At 47.8% G+C, this 18,726-nt stretch overlaps 1 protein-coding gene across 5 annotated transcripts in view; it reads right to left on the bottom strand.

The window, feature by feature from the left end:
• EXT2 (exostosin glycosyltransferase 2) overlaps positions 1 to 18,726 on the bottom strand; it is a 145,312-nt gene that overhangs the window by 111,534 nt on the left and 15,052 nt on the right. For all 5 annotated transcript variants that reach the window (XR_006194093.1, XR_006194094.1, XM_042907045.1 and 2 more), the window contains exons 4-7: positions 15,512 to 15,628; positions 6,792 to 6,987; positions 4,794 to 4,933; positions 1,990 to 2,083 (exon numbers count right to left, since the gene is read on the bottom strand). Coding sequence is in view for 3 of the 5 variants with exons in the window: in XM_042907045.1 (XP_042762979.1) it covers positions 1,990 to 2,083; positions 4,794 to 4,933; positions 6,792 to 6,987; positions 15,512 to 15,628 (547 nt within the window). In the remaining 2 variants the exon portion in view is untranslated. The remainder of the gene's footprint in view (positions 1 to 1,989; positions 2,084 to 4,793; positions 4,934 to 6,791; positions 6,988 to 15,511; positions 15,629 to 18,726) is intronic.

The following is an 18,726-nucleotide window of genomic DNA, read 5'->3' as shown; positions in this document are numbered from 1 at the left end:
CTCTGAACCCAAATAACCTCAAAGTACCCTATTTTAAATGACCTCTATTCATTCCATCTCCATGGTTCTAGGAGTCTGAGCCTGGACTCAGAAATAACCTGCTGCGCTGGTCTCAGACGCGCGGTTCCCCAGCCAGGCTCTGCGGAACAACAGTGTTCTAGAAGCTGGCCGTAGGAGCTCTGCTCCGAAAACCAAATGATTCTCTTTCCCAACATGACGGTGCAGGGTGCTTACCTGGCCTTCTCCGACTGGAATCTTAAGATGGTATCTGATTTGGCAGATACTCAGCTGCGTTAATGAATCAAGATGCCACAAAAGAAACACAAGGAGCTCAGACAAGAGGACTCTTCTGTGAAAAGGAATATTTTCTTCTACACAAGTTATAGCAACCAGAGATTTAGATGAAGAATCTAGAGATCCCTAGATGGATTTTCTAACTGACTAAACTCAGATGAGGTCAGTAGTTAAATAACAACCGAGAGGCCCAGAAACTTAAAATGGACATGAGTGGGCTGTGAAACTACTACGGGGAGGCTAAAATCAAGTTGTGATTTGTTTTCAAAGCAGAATGCCAGCGTGTTTTACAGATGAGGTTACTGAGGTCCACAGACGGCAAATCCCTGGCCAAGGGCAGAGCCGTGCGCATGCAGTGCAGGCAGTCCAAGGTCAGCGCCTACAGACTAATTACTGCATGATGCCGCCATCCCTTGGTCTAATGAAGAGGGGAGACTCGACACATCCACTAATTTTCACTGCCTCCTAAAACCCAAAAACGACAATTAAGACAAATTTTTAAAAGCAAAGGCATAATCGCTCCAAGATAAAGAAAATGAGAGACGAGATGACAGCAATAAAATGCGGAAGCTGAGGGGCAGAACGAAACAGGGTAGCTGACTCTGCAAACCCAAGGGAGCTGCTGAGAAAAATCAGCTGAGAAAAACCTGAGGTCAGCCACTGCGGAACCCCAGGTGGGGGCAAAGATGAGCCGAAAGCAGAAGGACAGACTGAACCTGTACTTACGAAGTGGTCAGAAGCCCAGACCCCGCCCCACCCCCCACTGGCAGGTGACCACCCTGCCGTCACCCAGACAGAGGCCTGACACCCATTCCCTGGACAAGGTCACGTGCAGGCTCTCTGCCCAGGGTGGGGGTGTCAAACCAAAAGCAGAGGGTACATGGAACAGGTGCAGACTTAACGCTGAATACCTCCAAACCTCTCTCCCACGCATCTCCTACAAAGATAGTTTTGACAAAAATAAAAACCTTAAAAATCCATTAAAAAGAAAAGAAACAGAAACAACAAGCACAGTAACAACTTGGGATAGTCTTTTTTCTTTTTTTTTTTTTTTTTAACTCGCTTGACATTTCAGCCCAACTAAATTCCTTTCTGGAAAGAGAAAAGAAAGGGAAGCAGGGCCACCTGAGGCCCCCAGTGGCGTGCTTCAGACTGTCGAGAGCAGCCCAGGGGAAGGACTATCAGAAGGTGGAAGAGAAACTGGAAAGTGAGGCAGGGGCACGGTACCCGCTCCAGGAGGCAGGGAGGGCCTCTCAGTGAGGAAGCCTCTGGGACCAGGAAGCTGGAACTGTAGGCCAGCTGACACGACAACATTCTCCTGGTCAACAGCTGCTCAGAAGCGTCACCTTGAAGCATCCCTGCTTCCAGGGCTGCCTTAGTCACTGTAAGTGGCACCTGCTGTGAACACAACCACCCAAAGGTTCAGCTTTGCGGGCTGAACACACTGCTATGCAAGACCCTGAAAACATGGCAGGCTTACCTCGGGAGAGTTTTCAAATCTCTGACAGTTACTATTTCAACCCTCATTTGGTGGAACTCACCGGAGTCTGCTCTCCTCGCTTCAGTGTGGTCAGCCGACACGGTGGAGGCCACAAGCCCCGCTCACGCGTCAGCTGGGACGTGTACCCCAACCGTGCAGGCCGCCCTTTCGTGCCACCCACGTCACGTCCCCAGCAGGGCTGCCTGGCCTCTTACCTGCCGCTGCATTTCTTCAATCTGTCTTTGGGGGATGCTCTGCAAAATACTGTACGCTTCTGACATCTTTTCTTCTGGCACAACCACAGATGCTCTGGAGACAACGGCAAAACAGTTTACATACACACAGGCCTTCACACAAAGCACTTGCACGTGCATGTCCTGCTGAGCCCCTCCGAGCAGACACGAACACCCGCACCCTCCTTCACCCGCATTCCCTCCGGTGCATGCCTGCTTCCTCCTCCCCCTCTTCCTCCTCCTCCTCCTCCTCCTCCCCCCTTCCTCAGCACAGTTCCCGCTTGCTGCCTGCTGCGTTTCCTCACCTCCCTCCGCCCCGCCCCCACCCATGTGCTCCAGCCACACTGGCGCCCTTTTGGTCATTTCAACAAACCATGCTCTACCCGCCACGGGGTCTGTGGCTGTGAACTCCCTCCTGCCTGGTATGCTCTCCCTTCTCATACTTGCCCACTCTGAACCAACGAGGACTTTTGGCCTTCAGCTACCTACTCAAATCCATTCGCTTAGTCCGCATGTATTTATGGAGTCCCCGTTACGTGCCAGGTCCTGGGATCACGACGGTGACCACGTAAGACAGAGAAGGCCAGGGCTGAGCACCACAAGAACACCTGTGGGAGAGCATTCCAGGCAAAAGGGCTAACGAGCCAGCGGCCCTGAGGAAGCAGCACGCTGGGAATGCTCTGGCACCAGAAAGGAGGCGAGGGTGGCTAGAGTACAGTAAAGAACATGGAGGAGACGAGGAGACCAGGAGACAAATGTGGGGGGGGGAGGAGGGGGAAGCTCAGCAAAGCCACGGGGCCTTGCAGGCCATTGTAAGGACTCGGCTTCTACTGAGAGAGAAAGCCATTAGAAGGAAGGGTTTAGGAGAGCTGGCACGATCTGATTAAGTTCCAATGGGGTCATTCTGCCTAAGGTGTCAGAAGAAATGGCAGAGAGCAGAACAGCTGGAGACCATCGCAAAATGCACAAGAGCCGGCAAAAGTGGCTCGGACAGAGCCGGCAGGACTCGCTGGCAGGCTAGACGCCTGGGTGAGAGAGGGACGGCTCGGCGATGACCCGCCCGTCGTGGCATTTAGCAGGGTTTGCTGTTATATCTGTACAGATGAACTTTAAAACCCGAAACCCCCTCCCCAACAAAACTAGTCCGTTAGGATGGAAACCACACCTGCTTTCCAACACACACCCTGAGCACGTGGTACCGTCTGGCACACGGAGCTGGCACTTAGTAAGTATCTGCTAAGTCAGTCCATGATTTCCACTATACAGATGGGAAAACTGAGGCTCAAAAAAGAATGATTTGACAAGATCACAAAGTTAGCCAGCGATGGTTATCTGAACCCAGGCCTTCTGGCTCCAAATTCAGAGCCCTGCCTCCACTTAACCGTAATTACAACTACCCAAGCCAGATTCTCACGAGAGTATCTTTCCAGACTCAGCTCGGGGTCACTGCCTCCACGGAGCCCTCACCAACTCCAGCCACTGCCAGTGATGGCGTGTGCAGCCACCTCACCCTTCTCCCAGCGTCCCACCCAGCCTGGGCTGTGTCCCCTCACGGTAGCTGGCCGTTGCCGGTCTACTTGTCTATCTCCCACCACTAGGCTAGGAGCGTCCAGGAGGCAAGGTCTGACCTTGCTCATCTTTGCATCCCCATACCTAACACGGCCCCTGGCAGACAAAGGGCCCTGAACGAATGTTTCCACGGATGCGTGGTCGACTGGCTGTGGCTCTCAGCACTTCTCTAAGATAAACAGAATTACACAGAGCCCTCTTTCAGGCTGAATGAGGCTCCCCCTCTGTTCTGGGCCTCCACTGCCCCCTGTGCAGGCCTCTGCCACAGCACATATCACATGCTATGAGAATTCTCGGTTTGTCCTCCCCACTAGATGCCAGCCTTCTCAGAAGCAGAGACCGCATTGCTTGCAGTAGATGTTCTAATAAGTACAAGACGAATGAATGTACACATGAATGAATGCTACTTAACATTGTTCAAATACCTATCTATGGTAGTCAGACGCGAACAGAAATATCCAAACAGTCGGGAGAGGAGAAAGCAATATCTGAGGCAGTCCAGCCAGAGAGGTAAACACAAAGGCAGCTGATTTTCAATAATCTTCAACTTCCAAAGTCCTAGGGAACAACCTACAACCTAGCGGAACCTACGTTTGTCCATCTGTTCACTGGGACTGTTTCTAAGCTTTTACCCACGTGCAGACACTCCATCTCCAGCTGGTAACATTATGCAAATTCGCTGGTCTCTAAGAGCGGTGGTTCACAACTATGGCTACAAATCACACCCGCGGAGCTTCAAGTACAGCGTTCCTGAGGATGAGGCCCAGGTATCTTTTAAAGTCCTTCAGGTGAGTATGCACTGCAGTTATAATGGAGAGCCACTGCTCTTGACCAAGGGTTGCTAAACATCTTAGATAAGAAGCTAGGTAAGTAATATCTTATGCTTTGTGGGCCAGAGAATCTCTGCGGCAACTACTCAGCGTTGCCACCATAGCACAAAAACAACCAGCACATAATATGCAAATGAATGGGTGTGGATGTGTTTCAATAAAACTTTATTTACAAAACCTGGCAGCTTCCCATATCTGACCCAAAGGCCTCAGTTTGCGAACCCCTGCTCTAGGCCAACAGGCGGACTCTTCTGATGGAAAATACAGCACGATAATCTAAAGGAGTAGTTTTCAAACCTAGGTATGCATTACAGTTACCTAAGGGGCTCTCCGAATCCAATACATACAGAGCCACTGGTATAAAGTTTACCAGAAGGAAACACTCACCTCTTCCAGTCAAGAACTTCAGAGAAAGGCAAAACGTAAGAGTCTGCAATGACAACTGGGACACAGCCGGCGCGTAAAACGTCACTCAGTACCGCCTGGCCCAGCCGAGCACCTCGAAGGACCACACAGAAAGTGGCCTCCTGCAGGAACACAAGCAGAGGTAGGGGATTACACGCCAGTTTCACCGATCCGCTTGCTCTGATCGCGGCAGACCACGTTCTCCCAAGGGCTGAGGCCAAGCAACACTGAGACATCCTGGCGGAAAATGCCAAAAGGTAACAGTTCACCCCAGTGGAACCTGAAAAGCTGCACCGGCTGCAATGCTTCCGTGCTATGTCACTGCCTCCACTGGCAGCATCTGAAAAGGCTGAAACCAAAGCCCACGTCTTCCTCTGGGCACTCAAGAGTGTGACCTCCCACAGCCCGGTCCCCTGCAGCCCTAGTGTGTGATGCAAACACACTGCGGCATGGTGGCTGAGTGTGGCTTACGGTGCCTACCTCAGCCTACCTCGTCACGGGATTACGTTGTCTGGCATTCCGGGCTCCCTCGAGGACCCCCTAGAGGGAAGCCGCAAACTCTCCTTTCATCTTTCTACCCCTCGTGGCATCTAGCGATGTGCTTTGCACACAGAAGATGTTCATTTTGTGAATGCAATGCCTTTGAAAACATACTACGACAAATAGGTTCCCGTAGAACAATAAATCAAACAGAAAGCAAAGTCAAAAAATGTCTTCTCCCTTCACTCCCTCAAGCCTAGTCAAAGTGGAGAACCTTTTGGAAAATGAAAGACATGCAGGAGAACAAGCAGTTGCAGCAGGTAAACCAAAGTAAGAAATGATCCTATCTCCAACACTTAGTTTCTCCCAGTGCTTGCCCCTTCGGGAGGGGGAAAAAAAAAGATAAAAAGCAAAAAAAAAAAAAAAAAACCCCACTGTTTAACCTTTACAGCTAGAGTAAAGGAAAGTCCAGAAAAAAAATACAAAGAAACTCAATATGCCAAACTCCTCTGGGAATAAATGAGAAAGCAGCGAGGGCTGAAGAAGAGAATGCATCATGGCGCCCGGAGTGCAGGTGGACAGCTCGGCCTGCCCCGAAGAGTCGGCATCCAGATGTGGACACGCATGCTGATAACCATTTTTCCTGTCTAGACAAAGGTTACTAGAAATACTCCCACTCGCATCACCACTGCTATCAGTCAGACATTCCACAGGACATGCAGCACTCTTTGAGAGAAAGTATTTTAACAATCTCAGCATGGGCCAGTTCTCTGTGGAGATTTAAAAAAAAAGAAAAAAAAAAGTCACACCAGCTCCTTGCTATTTCTCCTTGAGCTATTTTAAATATTTCAGTGAAAAAAACTCACTTTCTCCTTTCCTAGCCCCCCTCCCCCACTCCCGGCCCTTGGAATGTCAAGCATCCTGCTTATGCTTAAAACATCCCCAAAGGACCACTCTGCCCATGGCTAAGGAAGTACTGCCAGGCCCGTGACCGAGCAAAGGACACACTAATAGCAGGACATGCCAAGGGTGGCAAAACACCAACGGACAAGACGGTAACAAAAAATGAGAAGCTCCCACTCCCAGCAAAAGCCGACGGCGGCCTTGTGGGCCAGCATGGCAGGGGATACAAGCAGCCTCCTGAAAGAAGGAAATTTCCCTGGACGGGCTTGTGAAGACAAGGGTACAAGTAAAATACATGTGCCCGCTTTGTCCGAGTGGCTTCTCTGCAAACCCATCAGCTTTGCGAGTCCGAAGTATGATGAACACCGGAAAGGAGGAGGGACACGCACAGGCCAAGCGGCTGCGCACGGACAACACGGCAGGCACGGACGCGCCCGCAGGCCTGCGTGTCCGGTAAGGAGCAGCACTACGTTTTCCTCTTCTCCCCTTGGGTAGTTCTCCCGGCCGCGTGTGGAAACCAGCCTCTTGCGCTGGGCTGCATGTGACTCTGTGGAAGCGAGCTCTACCAAGCCTCAAGAGAGGGTGACGGACACTCACCTGCAGCACCTGGGGGTAATCGAAGACCTGGTGCTTGTGGCAGCGCCTACGGACGGAGAGGACGCCCTCTGAGAGGTTGGTGCACTTATCCAGGACTAACACCGCCTCCCCGTGTCTGGCTTGGAGGGCCTCCAGGTCTTCTCTGTACTCGGGGTGGACAGCCGGCTGAGAGGACAGGAGGAAGTACCGCCGGGGCCTACGAGAGAGGAAAGAGGGTGACTGCGACGCTGGCGCTGGCATGCCGGTCAAAGTGCGACAAACTCTGGCGTTAAACCTACGGCAGGAAGGGTGTCCTCACCAGGCTTCACACCCCTCGATTTTCTGGGAGATTATACTCTGTAGCATTGCTGAATATTTACAGTATCATACCCTGTCAGAATGTAAGGTACGGCTCATTCATGTGCTGAAATCTTATGCAATCATTAAAGGTTTTATTTGGGATAAGTTCTTCACGTTTTGAGGAAAGGCTTATAATATGCCAAGCTTGGAGAGCATACCATAAATATGTGTATGTGTGTGTGTGGGAAAAGAGAGAAACTGACTGGATGGCTATTTGGAAGAAGCATCAACATATTATCATTAGCTATATCTGAGGTCTCTGATCTGAGAAAGAACCGACAGCTGCCTGCATCCTTCAAACGGGAAGGAAGACAAACAATGGGCAGTAGTGGCTATAAAACCGGAAGAGCTGGGGCGCCTGGGTGGCTCAGTCAGTTGAGCGTCCGACCTCAGCTCAGGTCATGATCTCACTGGTTTGTGGGTTCTAGCCCCGCATCGGGCTCTGTGCTGACAGCTCAGAGCCTGCAGCCTGCTTCGGATTCTGTGTCTCCTTCTCTCTCTGCCCCTCCCCCACTTGTGCTCTGTCTCTGTCTCTCAAAAATAAATAAATGTAAAAAAAAAAAAAAAAAAAACAAAAAAAAACGGAAGAGGTGAAGGACTGCTTCTGGGTGCTAAATGGCTTCCTCATGCTACAGAGATGCTGCAGGGAAGAGAGCCCCATCCTCAGCCACCTGGACACAGGAAGACAGAATTGGTAGTTGAGAGCAAGTGGAAAAAACTATCTTCACCAAAGTATGGAACCAGTCTTAACATCTGGATAGCAAGGACATCTAAAAGAAAATGGAGTGCAGAAAGGATTTCCATGGGTCTAGTACCATTGAGATCTCCACAAGAGACAAAAACATGAATACAAAGTTCATAAGCCAGAAGTTACGGGGGAGATTTGAGGAAGACCAGATGGTAATTCTCTCCTGGAAGGCAAGACTCCTACAGAGCGGAGAGGTTCCAGAGCATAAACACTACATAGGTTGAGGGACCACTAGTGATCACCATCAAAGACATAAATAATATAAAGCAGGTTCCAGGAAGAAGTAAAGCACCCATTAAACCTAGAAGCAGCAGTCACATGAATCTACCCCCAATGGTCTACACCAGGGGAAGTCCCAGGGGTTGGTAGATCTCACAGACAATGCCACCAGGCAAGCTGATATGAGTATGCACATAAGAAAGGACCAAAACCTATACTCTATGACCCCATTCTCTCTCTCTCTCTGTCTCTCTCTCTTCTTGTTTTGAGAGAATGGAAGGGTTATTGTTTTTTTGTTTTTTTAGTCTCTCAAACTTACTTGGAGGTTCTAGCTAGAGAACACCTAACCCACTAAGAACAACCCATCCTGAAACTGGAAATCATGTTTTACCCAGCGCTGAACTTCAGGTCCCAAACACATAGAGCAATGAGTGGAGAAGGGGAACCCTCACCTCACCAGCCAGATCAGCTAAAGAAACTCCAGAGAACAGAGCAACGCATACCACAGGCAGATTGCTTTCAAATCCTCAGAACCATCTCTTTAAGCAGCTAAACTGAAAGCAAAGGGTACTTCCCATGCCACAGTTAGGAAAGAAAGGGATGCACGCATTCCTAAAACCTCACTGCCTAATAGCAATTAGCCACACGAGGCCATTTAAAAAAATTGTTAATGTTTATTTATGAGAGAGAGAGAGAGAGAGAGACAGATCGTGGGCAGGGGAGGGGCAGAGAGAGAGGGAGACAGAATCTGAAGCAGGCTCCAGGCTCTGAGCTGTCAACACAGAGCCCGATATGGTGTTGGAACTCACGAACCGTGAGATCATGTCCGAAGTCAGACGCTTAACCGACTGAGCCACCCAGACGTCCTGAGGCCATTTAAGTAAAACATAAAATTCAGTTCCTCAGTCACACTAGCCACATTTCAAATTGTCAATGGCCATACGTGGCTAGTGGGTACCTAACAGCTCAAATACAGATGGTCTCCCCACCGCAGAAAGGTCTATTTGATAGAGTGGCCCTCAATGGTTGTTCAGACCCAGAAACCAGGGGAAAAGTAAGTGGAGATAAGAAAGATGTGGAAGAGCAATCCATGGGGAAGTGAGTTTGGATCAGCTGCACAGATCGGTTCCTGTCATCCCGGGCAACTTCCCCCTAAGTTATAATCTATTGAACAATGTGCTGAATATCTATAGTTAAAAGTATTCCTTCTAGACACTGAAATGGACTCTTGGATTCTATGTTCAGCCCTGAGCCTCAATAATTTTTCTTTTGTAAAAGCATTAATTTTCAGGGGCGCCTGACTGGCTCAGTCGGTTAAGCATCCGACACTTGATTTCGGCTCAGGTCATGATCTCATGGTTGTGAGTTTGAGTCCCGCATCAGGCTCTGCACCGACAGTGCATAGCTTGTTTGGGATTCATTCTCTCTCTCTCTCTCTCTCTGTCCCTCCCCTGCTCGCACCTCCCTCTCTTTCTCAAAATACATAAACTTTTTTTAAAAAGTATTAACTTTCAGAGGGATGACGTTGTGATGAAAAGATCCCATATAAGAGCACCTGCAGATCATTGTGAAGTGAATACCATCTACTTTGAAATTATTTCTGTAATCAAACTTGTCTATTTAAACAAGAGAAAGATTTATAGGCAAAAATCACAAGACAAGCAGGGTTTAAAAACATCTTAACACTTAAAGCTATTTGCAAATGAAATGGACTGGGGTTTTTCTTCTTTCAAATCAGAAAAATTTTCATTAACAAGTTATAGTGAAATCAGCCATGCATCAAGTTAGAGCTAAGTGGCCTTTAAAGGTCTTTCCAGTTCCTAAGACACTGGTTCTATGATGGATCTCATCGGGCACGGATACTTGCCGGATGTTTCTAGGGACTTTCTATTTAAGTAGAGCTGCTGGCATAAAACTGGCAGGCTCTATGCCATCTAGAGTAAGAAGAGACACACTGGCATCCAGGAGGGTGTCCATGCAGAAGGGCGCAGAGTGTTGGGAGTTCTAGAGAGAAAAGGGTGCTTCTATTTCTGCATGGCCTGTGTGGGGACAGAGATGGCCCACACGGAGGGTTGGAGTCTTTCCCCACAAAGGTTTTCACCCCAGTGAAGGCTTCTACTCAGGGAAGAGCTGGGAGGTGGCTCAATGCAGGGTATGAGAGTCCTGCAAGGGTACCCGATTCTGCACTGGGGGGCAGGGGTGAAGGTAGCCATGACAACCCAGTGGGATGCTGGAGAACAAGCGAGGTTAGCATGTTTGTGGGGAGGATGATAGCAACAGTCCCATCATCCCAGTGTGGGGTGCTGGAACCCAAGAAGGCTGAGGAGGGTATCTGCCGGGGCAGGTGGGAAGGAGACAGCAGCAAGAGCCAACATGAGGGAGTCAGTGTCTGAGTAGGGCCGAAGAGGGCACCGTGCAGTGATGGAGGCAGTGGCGGCACAGAACTTTGGTTACATGGAGGAGGGTTGATCAAATAAGTGAAGATATTGAGGATAACGGGAGCCAGATTTCTCACTGTCTGAGAACGGAGTTACAAACACGCAAAAAGAGAAAACCGGAAGGCTCGTGCGGTGCCTGGTGGAACTGGAGATACTGATAGGAACGCATGTAGATCACATAGCGACCACCCACCCAGGTGGATACAGGAAAAAATACAGACGTTAGTGTGTGGTGCTCCAAGAAGCTCCTGAGGAGAGGACTCTGGTTGAGGTTTCACTGTTGAGAAACAAAGTTCTATTTTAGACGTTTGGTTGCCAGGATCACTGGATCCCTACTCTACCATTACTGCATTTTCAACATAAATGTGCAGATGTGCACGGAGTCTAAAAATGCTCCCTCTGCTTGCCGGCTCTCCCTGACCTGACAGATGGTTGATGGGGTGTGTGCCCATTTTAGTTCTAAGCAAACAAAATGTTAAGGTGGACTTGTTTTTCTTTTAAGGACTAGAATTACTAGCTATGACTTTCATGTTTCCTCCCAGCAGCGCTGAAATCTAAGTTTAAGTAAAATCACGCTGAGAACTTGAAGTCTCCCTCAATAGTAACAGTTGTAAACTCCCAATTTAGTTCCTTTTAGAAAGAAAATGACAAGAATTCCAGCTGAGACCGGCACAGCTGTGAGAAGAAGCTATCAATAGCAACAATCCTCAGCTTCCCATTGAAAAAATATTGAGAGAGATTTAAAATAAAAATAAAAACAAAGCTCTCACTACTCTATGTAGCCCTCAAGAGATGTGGGAATCCCCTTGAAAAGCAACTCTCACCAAGAGCAACAAATCCGAAGCACGGCCATGAGGTCACCTCCCTGCCTCCTCCCTCCCAGGTCCCTGGACAGGCTGATGAGTCTGGAGCCTGCTTTTGCCCTTTGTTGTTTTTTCCTTCTTCTCCTCCCTCTCCTCCTCCTTCTTTTCTTCCTTTCAGAGACAAGGGAACTGCAAGCTGGAGGGAACACAAGTGTGGGTCAGGCTGAGCTCTAGAAATCCACCAACTGGCCAGCAGAGGGAGGGTCGTGCCCCAGGCAGCCTTCAGCTTTTTCCCTGCTCCTTGAAGATCTACTTTCTTCCATCTAGCTACTGAGTGCAGAATTTCACACTCTGACATCTAGGGATCTAGTTAAAGATCTTAATTTCAATCTTGATATACGTAAAAACTAGGGAGGTGTCGTTACTGAGAAAATAGCCACCAGCAGCAGTTTAAATCTCTGAAAAGTAATCGCCTGAAAATAATTTTTACTCTTTAGAGGTGGTTTGTTCTCCTTTGTTTTTACTAAATCTTTTCTTTTCGGTAGGCTTTTGCCCCTAGGTCAAATCTGAAGGGAAGGAAGAGTCCTAAGAGAGCTGGGTTACACACTAGAGAGATTAGAGAATAAAGACAGTAGAGTTCAAGCAGTCTTAAGAAAACGCGGCCCAGAGTCAGCCGTGCCGACAGGACAGACCCGGGCCCCAGCCGCTCGTCTTGGCCTCAGCCAGGCTTTCTCTGCAGCAGACTGCTGCCATGTGGGCCCCGGAGTCTTTGTTGCGCAGTGTGTGCGCTACAGAGGTTTACTGGCACCCCCGGCCTCCACCCACTGGCCGCCAGGAGCACCCCGCGCAGAACAGAGTCAACCCAGCAGGCCTGACTGCTCTTCAAGGCTGGCTCTTGGCTGGTATATGGGAACGCCGATTTTGGGAGAGTTCCCACCCTCCCCCGAACCGAGAGGAGTGGCTTACCGGGCCCGAACTGTACAAACAATATGGCTTATGCCGAACACCTGCTTTCCTTCTGGAAATCTGAAACGGGGGCACGTGTCAAGCAGAGACTGCATGTGATTAACTCCCAATGAAAACTGCGGGCACGGAGAGTCTCTAACGAGTCCCCGGTAAGTGACATTTCATGCCTGCTGTCACCACTTGCCCATCCTGTGTGACGGTGTGACACCAATGGGAGAGGACCTTTGATACCTGCACCTGGTTTCCTTGGGCTTCACCCCATGTGCCTTTTCCCTTTGCTGACTATGCTCTGTCTCCTTCTGCTACAGTTATAGCCACGAGTAGGACTACGTACCGAGTCCTGAGCTCTCCTGGCAAATCATCGAAATCGGAGGTGGTCTAGGGGACCCCTGACACACACACTCCTCAGTCACAACAGTCAAAAGGCTCCACAGACTGCCAAATATCCCTGGGGAGATAAAATCAACCCCTCCGATGTTGAGAACCGCTCATCCGGCCATGCTTGGTCCAGATAGGCCTTCAATAAAGGTTTGATTAGAACTGAAGTGAACGGAATTAAACTGTTTCCAAAACAACTTCAGGCGGAAAAAAAAGGCAAAGGGTTAAAAATTAACTTTCAAAAATCACACAGCTGATTTAAATTTAAATGTTCGCAGAAGCAACAGAGAAGATAAATCTTTTTTCTAAGTTCAGTGGACTTTTCTCCACTATCATAGTTTCATATTATAATATCTATCATAATATATTTATATTATGGTAATATCTATTATATCTACTGCTACATAAAGATGCCAAATTAAGATCCGAGATACATGACAGAAATCTGTACCACCCCAACAGGGACCAGCTAGGCTGGTACCTTCTCATCAGAGAAAAATCCAGTCTCAAAACATAGCACCAACTGCATACTTCTCTCCAGTCTACAAATCCTCTGTAAGATTTTGTATTTTCATCTTGATGATGATCCAAAAAAATTAGTAGAGGCATATTTTTGCTCATGTTTAGTGATAAATACTGCTAAGAGTTTTTCAATGTCCGGGGCACCTGGGTGGCGCAGCTGGTTAAGCATCCAACTTTGGCTCAGATCACGATCTCACAGTTCATGAGTCCGAACCTCACGTTGGGCTCTGTGCTGACAGAGCAGAGCCTGGAGTATGCTTCAGATTCTGTGTCTCCCTCTCTGCCCCTCCGCTGCTCACACTCGGTCTCTCTCTCAAAAATAAATATTAAAAAAAATTTAAAAAAACACAAAACTTGTATACACATATTGATAGCAGCATTATTAAGAATAGCTAAAAAGTGGAAAAAACCCAAATGTCCATCAACTTATAAAAGGATAAACAAAACGTGGTATATCCATATGACAAAACAGCATTCAGCCAAAAAAGGAATAAAGCACTGATTCCGTGCTACAAAATGGATAAACCCTGAAAGTGTTATGCTGGGTGAAAAGAGACACAAAAGGCCACACGTTATATGACTATATTTTTAGGAAATGTCCGGAATGGGCAAATCCACAGAGAAGGAAGGTAGCTGAGCAGTTGCTGTTGGGGGTAGAGGGTGTGAAATTTGAGGGCAGGGACAGAAAAGTGGCTGCTAACAGGTATGGGGCTTATTTTGGGGGTGATGAAATGTTCTGTAATGAGACAGCAGTGATGACAGTTGTACAAGTTTGCAAATACACTAAAAACCACTGAACTGTATCAAATTAGCAGTTGTATACCTTAAATTTACCTACCGTTATATGTCCACTATATCTCATTTAAAAATAAACCCACTGAAGTATATTCTTTAAAAGAGTGAACTTTATGGTAACTGAATTACATCTCAATAAAAAAATAACAAAGTAACAAAACAAAAAGTCAACTCTGGAAGTCACTAACAGAAAAATCCGGAAAGTTGATCTAGGCAAGAAGTTCATGAACTATTTAGTCTTTCTTGGCACTTGCCTAAAGATAGAAAAACGTTTCAATCTTGTCTAAATAACAAAATTTGCTATGTCTAAAGAAAGTTCCAGAATTTGATCACCAGGCCACACAGTAGGACACACATACACAGGAGAATCCATAAAGGCTTCTAAGGGGAAGTCTGAGATGCTTTGCAAACTATTTCCTTGACACTCATTTCTGTGACCAAATGGTACGTGTGGGTTTTTAAATCTCCCCCTGTATGAGATTTCTAGTGTGGCAATACACAAATCCATCACTTTCATACCTGAGCACTTGCTTCTGCCCATATTTGTTTAAAGCTTACTGAGATTCTCGCCGTGAATTAGCACAATTTTAAATATACTACCTCAAAAAAGGCTACACAAGATGCCCTATACGTCTATGCTGTCAGCTCTTTCCATTTACCCACTCACATGTCAACACTATGAGCCAATCATGTGCCAGGCACAGTGAACATGGCTGTTAAAAAACAGATCTGGCACCAGAATCCAAAATCCCCAGCGGAGAGGCTGCGAGCAAGCCGTTACGACGTGGCCTCGTGAGTGGCACACGACCGCTCTCGGGGCATAAGGCAGAAGAGCCATTCCAAGGCTAGCAAAGTGGTGAGAGGTACTCGAGTGAAAACCCAAAGGACAGGCAGGTGATCAGTCTGATGAAAATAAGGAAAAAGACCTCCAGACAGTGGAGAATATCTGCAACCCAGAAAAACCGAGACAGCAAAGCTCATCCTGAGAAAAGAACTAAAAGGGGGAAAAAAAAATCTAGAGACGGAGAGAGTGGTCACATGCCAGAGGGTCTGGGCTTTATCCAAAGGGAAATGGGAAGTCAACAATCAGGCTGTAGGGGCAGCAAGACTAGAGGCAGGGAAACCCAACAGGGGTCCGTTTCCACAATCCACAGGAGAGATGACAGTAACCTGGTGTGCGGGGGAGCAGAGCAGATGGGGAAATAGGGCAGAGCTAAGACATATTTAGGAGGGAGAATCAATAGGACTTACTCTTCCGGTACAGGAAGTAAGGGAAGGAAGGAGTCAAGGACATCACAGCGATTCCAGATTGGAAAGCTGGGTACACAGCACGGTACATTCACTGAGTCAGAGAAAAGTGGAGGACAAACAGGACTGGGGGCGGGGGGCGGGGGGCAGATGACAGACTCCAAGATACTGGCTTGTAACCGAGGCTTCAGCTGCTGTGATACCCAGCACGCTGAACCTGGTCAGCATCTCACAGCACGCCCGGCTGAGCTGAATGCACCTTACCCCGGTCCTTTCTCTGGAAGCTCCACCTCAGCTGACAGGGGACTGTAGACGGGAATGCTGACATCGTAGCCTTGCCGGTAAGTCCACGTAGAAAAGCCACCACCAGCCAATAGAGCCCTGAAAGGAAAGGATTTCGTCAAACAATGAGAAAGGAAGGCCTTCATTCTGATAAGCTCTGTGAGAAGGGATAGAAGAATTGAGTCTTAATATTATCATATCAACAAAAACTTGTTTACTGGCCCACTTTTCTATAAAGACACAGCGCTACGTGTTTTACACTCACATCTCCTGGACGTCAGCTGCATTCTACCCCTGAGTCATCGGCCTTCTTCTGGGGTCCTAGGTAGTCTTTCCTTATTTTCCATTTTATAAAACACATCACAGCCCAGAGGACACCCTCTGAACAGCCCCTCCGCCACCCTACTCAGATCCCATTCGCCTCTCCCCAAAGTCATTCACAACATTCACGACAGCAGGAATGAACAATAGGTCTGCATGGGAAGACTGTCCGGGGCAGTCACTTACCCAGCCTCTGGCCCAAATCTCAGGAGACAGTGGGCACAGAAAGCGGCAGTGACAGCCAAGCATCTGGTCCCGTGCAACTGCTGCCCCAGGCAGGTCCTCCAGTGTCGTCCGAGAGCTGCGTGTGGATCACGTAGCCTCCACCAGCTCTCGCCATCCATTCCAGCTACTCAGTCCCCATTCAGGAAGCAAGAAACCAGGACGACCTTTACTGCTTCTCTTGCAGTTTGCATGTACTAGCTCTTATTCCCTTAATTAGAAAGCTGTGAACACACTGCTTTAATTGGATCCAGCAAGTAGTACAGTGGCACTTCATCAGAGAGAGGAAGCAGGTGTATAGCACACCAGCTTTGACTGTTACTCTGTCCCTGGGGCCCCAAACCCATCAACATCACCTACTGGGGCAGAGTTTTGCCAGTTCCACGCACCGCACAGTCTGAGCCAAAATGTCTGAGCTGAGAAACCACACTTTTTGCAATATTGATTGCTACCAATCCTTTCCCTGCCCTGATGACAACCTACATTCCCTTCTAACATGACCAGTTTAAGTTCAAAGATTTTCCAACCACCCCTGGAAATCCCAGTCTGTTTGTTTAAGCTTTATGAAACCAAGAATTGGTTAGTGAGGTAATGTGCAGGCTAAAAACCTCTCCAGCTGCCAGTCTACTCTGTAAAACTTAATGACTATCCTTAGTACCAACATACGGTCTTATTTTTCCTGATTAGCATTCAGTAATGAATCCATCCAACATGAGTTTGGGCCGGTTCCACAACAGCACGCGGCCTGTATGGGGCCCCATGACCTATGCACGGAGAAACACACATAGATCCAATATGGAGGCACCAGGCAGTCCAGGTAAGCCAGGGTGGTAGGTGGTTAGGTAATTACACCCACAGCCCCGGAGGAGAGGGGAATGTGTATGTGGCAAGAGAGGAAGCAGGTGTGCATCACACCAACTTTTCCTATAATTCTGTCCCTGGGGCCCCAACTGTTACTGTGTTCCAGGAGAGTAGGGTGGGGGTTATGCACTGGTAGGAGGAAAGCATGCCATCTGAAGCATGGCTTACGTCACCCATCATACACTCAAGATCTCCACTTGTGACCTCGGCAAGAGCCAGGATTGCAATTAGTCAAACAGACCTCACACCAGCCCTGCTGCTGCTAAGACTGCAAGTCCCTATATCGTCTTCTGCCAAGCACTCCATAATATTATAATGGAGACAATACAGTAAGCTTCCCCTGCTTTACAGAACATGTGTTTTACATTGAGGGAAAAGCACAGCTCTGAAAAGCACATTCTCTTTTCCCATTATGTATCCCTAAAATCAGAGATCAGTTCCAAAGCTGCAAGAGAGTGAAAACTTGCAGCTACACAAGTATTAATCTGATGATCAGACTCATGCCAGGCCAAGTGTTATGTCACTGAAAGTGTCCTCTAGCATTTTTAGCATGTGGCAGGCTTTTCTGAAGCTATAGGACAGCTCCTCTGTCACCAAGCCACCTGCTCGACTCATGCACTCCACCGTCCCCACTCTGATCTGTCCTCAGATGTTCCCCCAGCTTGCCTCCTATCTGAGTGTCGGCAGGGCCTAAACACAGTTCGTCTGCAAGGTCAACCTTTGCATGTAATCAGGCCTGCAAATTCCTCAAATATAAAGCTTCAAATTTCGTAAAGAAAAAAAACAAAAACAAAAACTGACCAATTCTATTAGTCATCCTTACTTGTTTACTGAATCAAACAAACTGTAAAAACATATTTGAGACAAGTAGATCTGAACAATGGCTAGATATCTGGTGATATTAGGTTCCTATTAACTTTTTAGGTGCAGAAATAGTACTATAGTTATATATATTCTTAAATCCCTTATGCAGAGATTCAAATGGAAATATTTATAGATAAAATGATACAATGTCTGGCATTTGCTTCTTGATAATCAGGTGGGGCAGGGGTAGGAGTACAGATGAATGGAGACCAGCCTCGAGACGACGATTACTAAAGCTGGACAGGGGCACACGGGTTCACTGTGCTAGTCTCTTATTTTTTATTTTTATTTTAGAGAGAGAGAGAAAGCACAAGCTGGAGGGAGGGACAGAGAGAGAGAGAGAGAGAGAGAGAGAGAGAGAGAGAGGGAGAGAATCTTAAGCAGGCTCTACACTCAGTGTGGAGCCATACACAGGGCCCAATCCAATGACCTGGGATCCTGAGCGGAAATCAAGAGTCGGATGCTCAAGTGACTGAGCCACTCAGGTGCCTCATCATCTCTTCTTTTATATAGGTTTGAAACTTTCCATAACAAGTTAAATAAAACCCACACAAAGTGGAAATCTGTGAGAGATACGTGCAAAGAAATGATAATAAAAATCCAGGGTAGTAATAATATTACAGAACATATATGAGAAAACAAAGATTAGTAGAGTAAGGCATTGAAGAGGTATAATTTGCTCCCACTTAAAATGGGTGTATACAGAGGTGACTGGGTGGTTCAGTCGGTTAAACCACTGACTCTTGATTTTGGTTCCGGTCATGATCTCGTGGCTCGTGAGTCTGAGCCCTCTGTCGGGCTCTGCGCTGACAGCATGGAGCCTGCTTGGGGTTCTCTCTCCCCCTCTCTCTCTGCCCCTCCTCCATTCATGCACGTGCACGTACTCGCTCTCTCTAAATAAACATACATACATCCATAAAGTGGGCATA

This window comes from Panthera leo, chromosome D1, assembly GCF_018350215.1.
Source record: "Panthera leo isolate Ple1 chromosome D1, P.leo_Ple1_pat1.1, whole genome shotgun sequence".
NCBI classification, from domain to species: domain Eukaryota; kingdom Metazoa; phylum Chordata; class Mammalia; order Carnivora; family Felidae; genus Panthera; species Panthera leo.
Note: the sequence above shows the minus strand (reverse complement) of the source record. Positions and strands in the feature narration are given on the sequence as shown.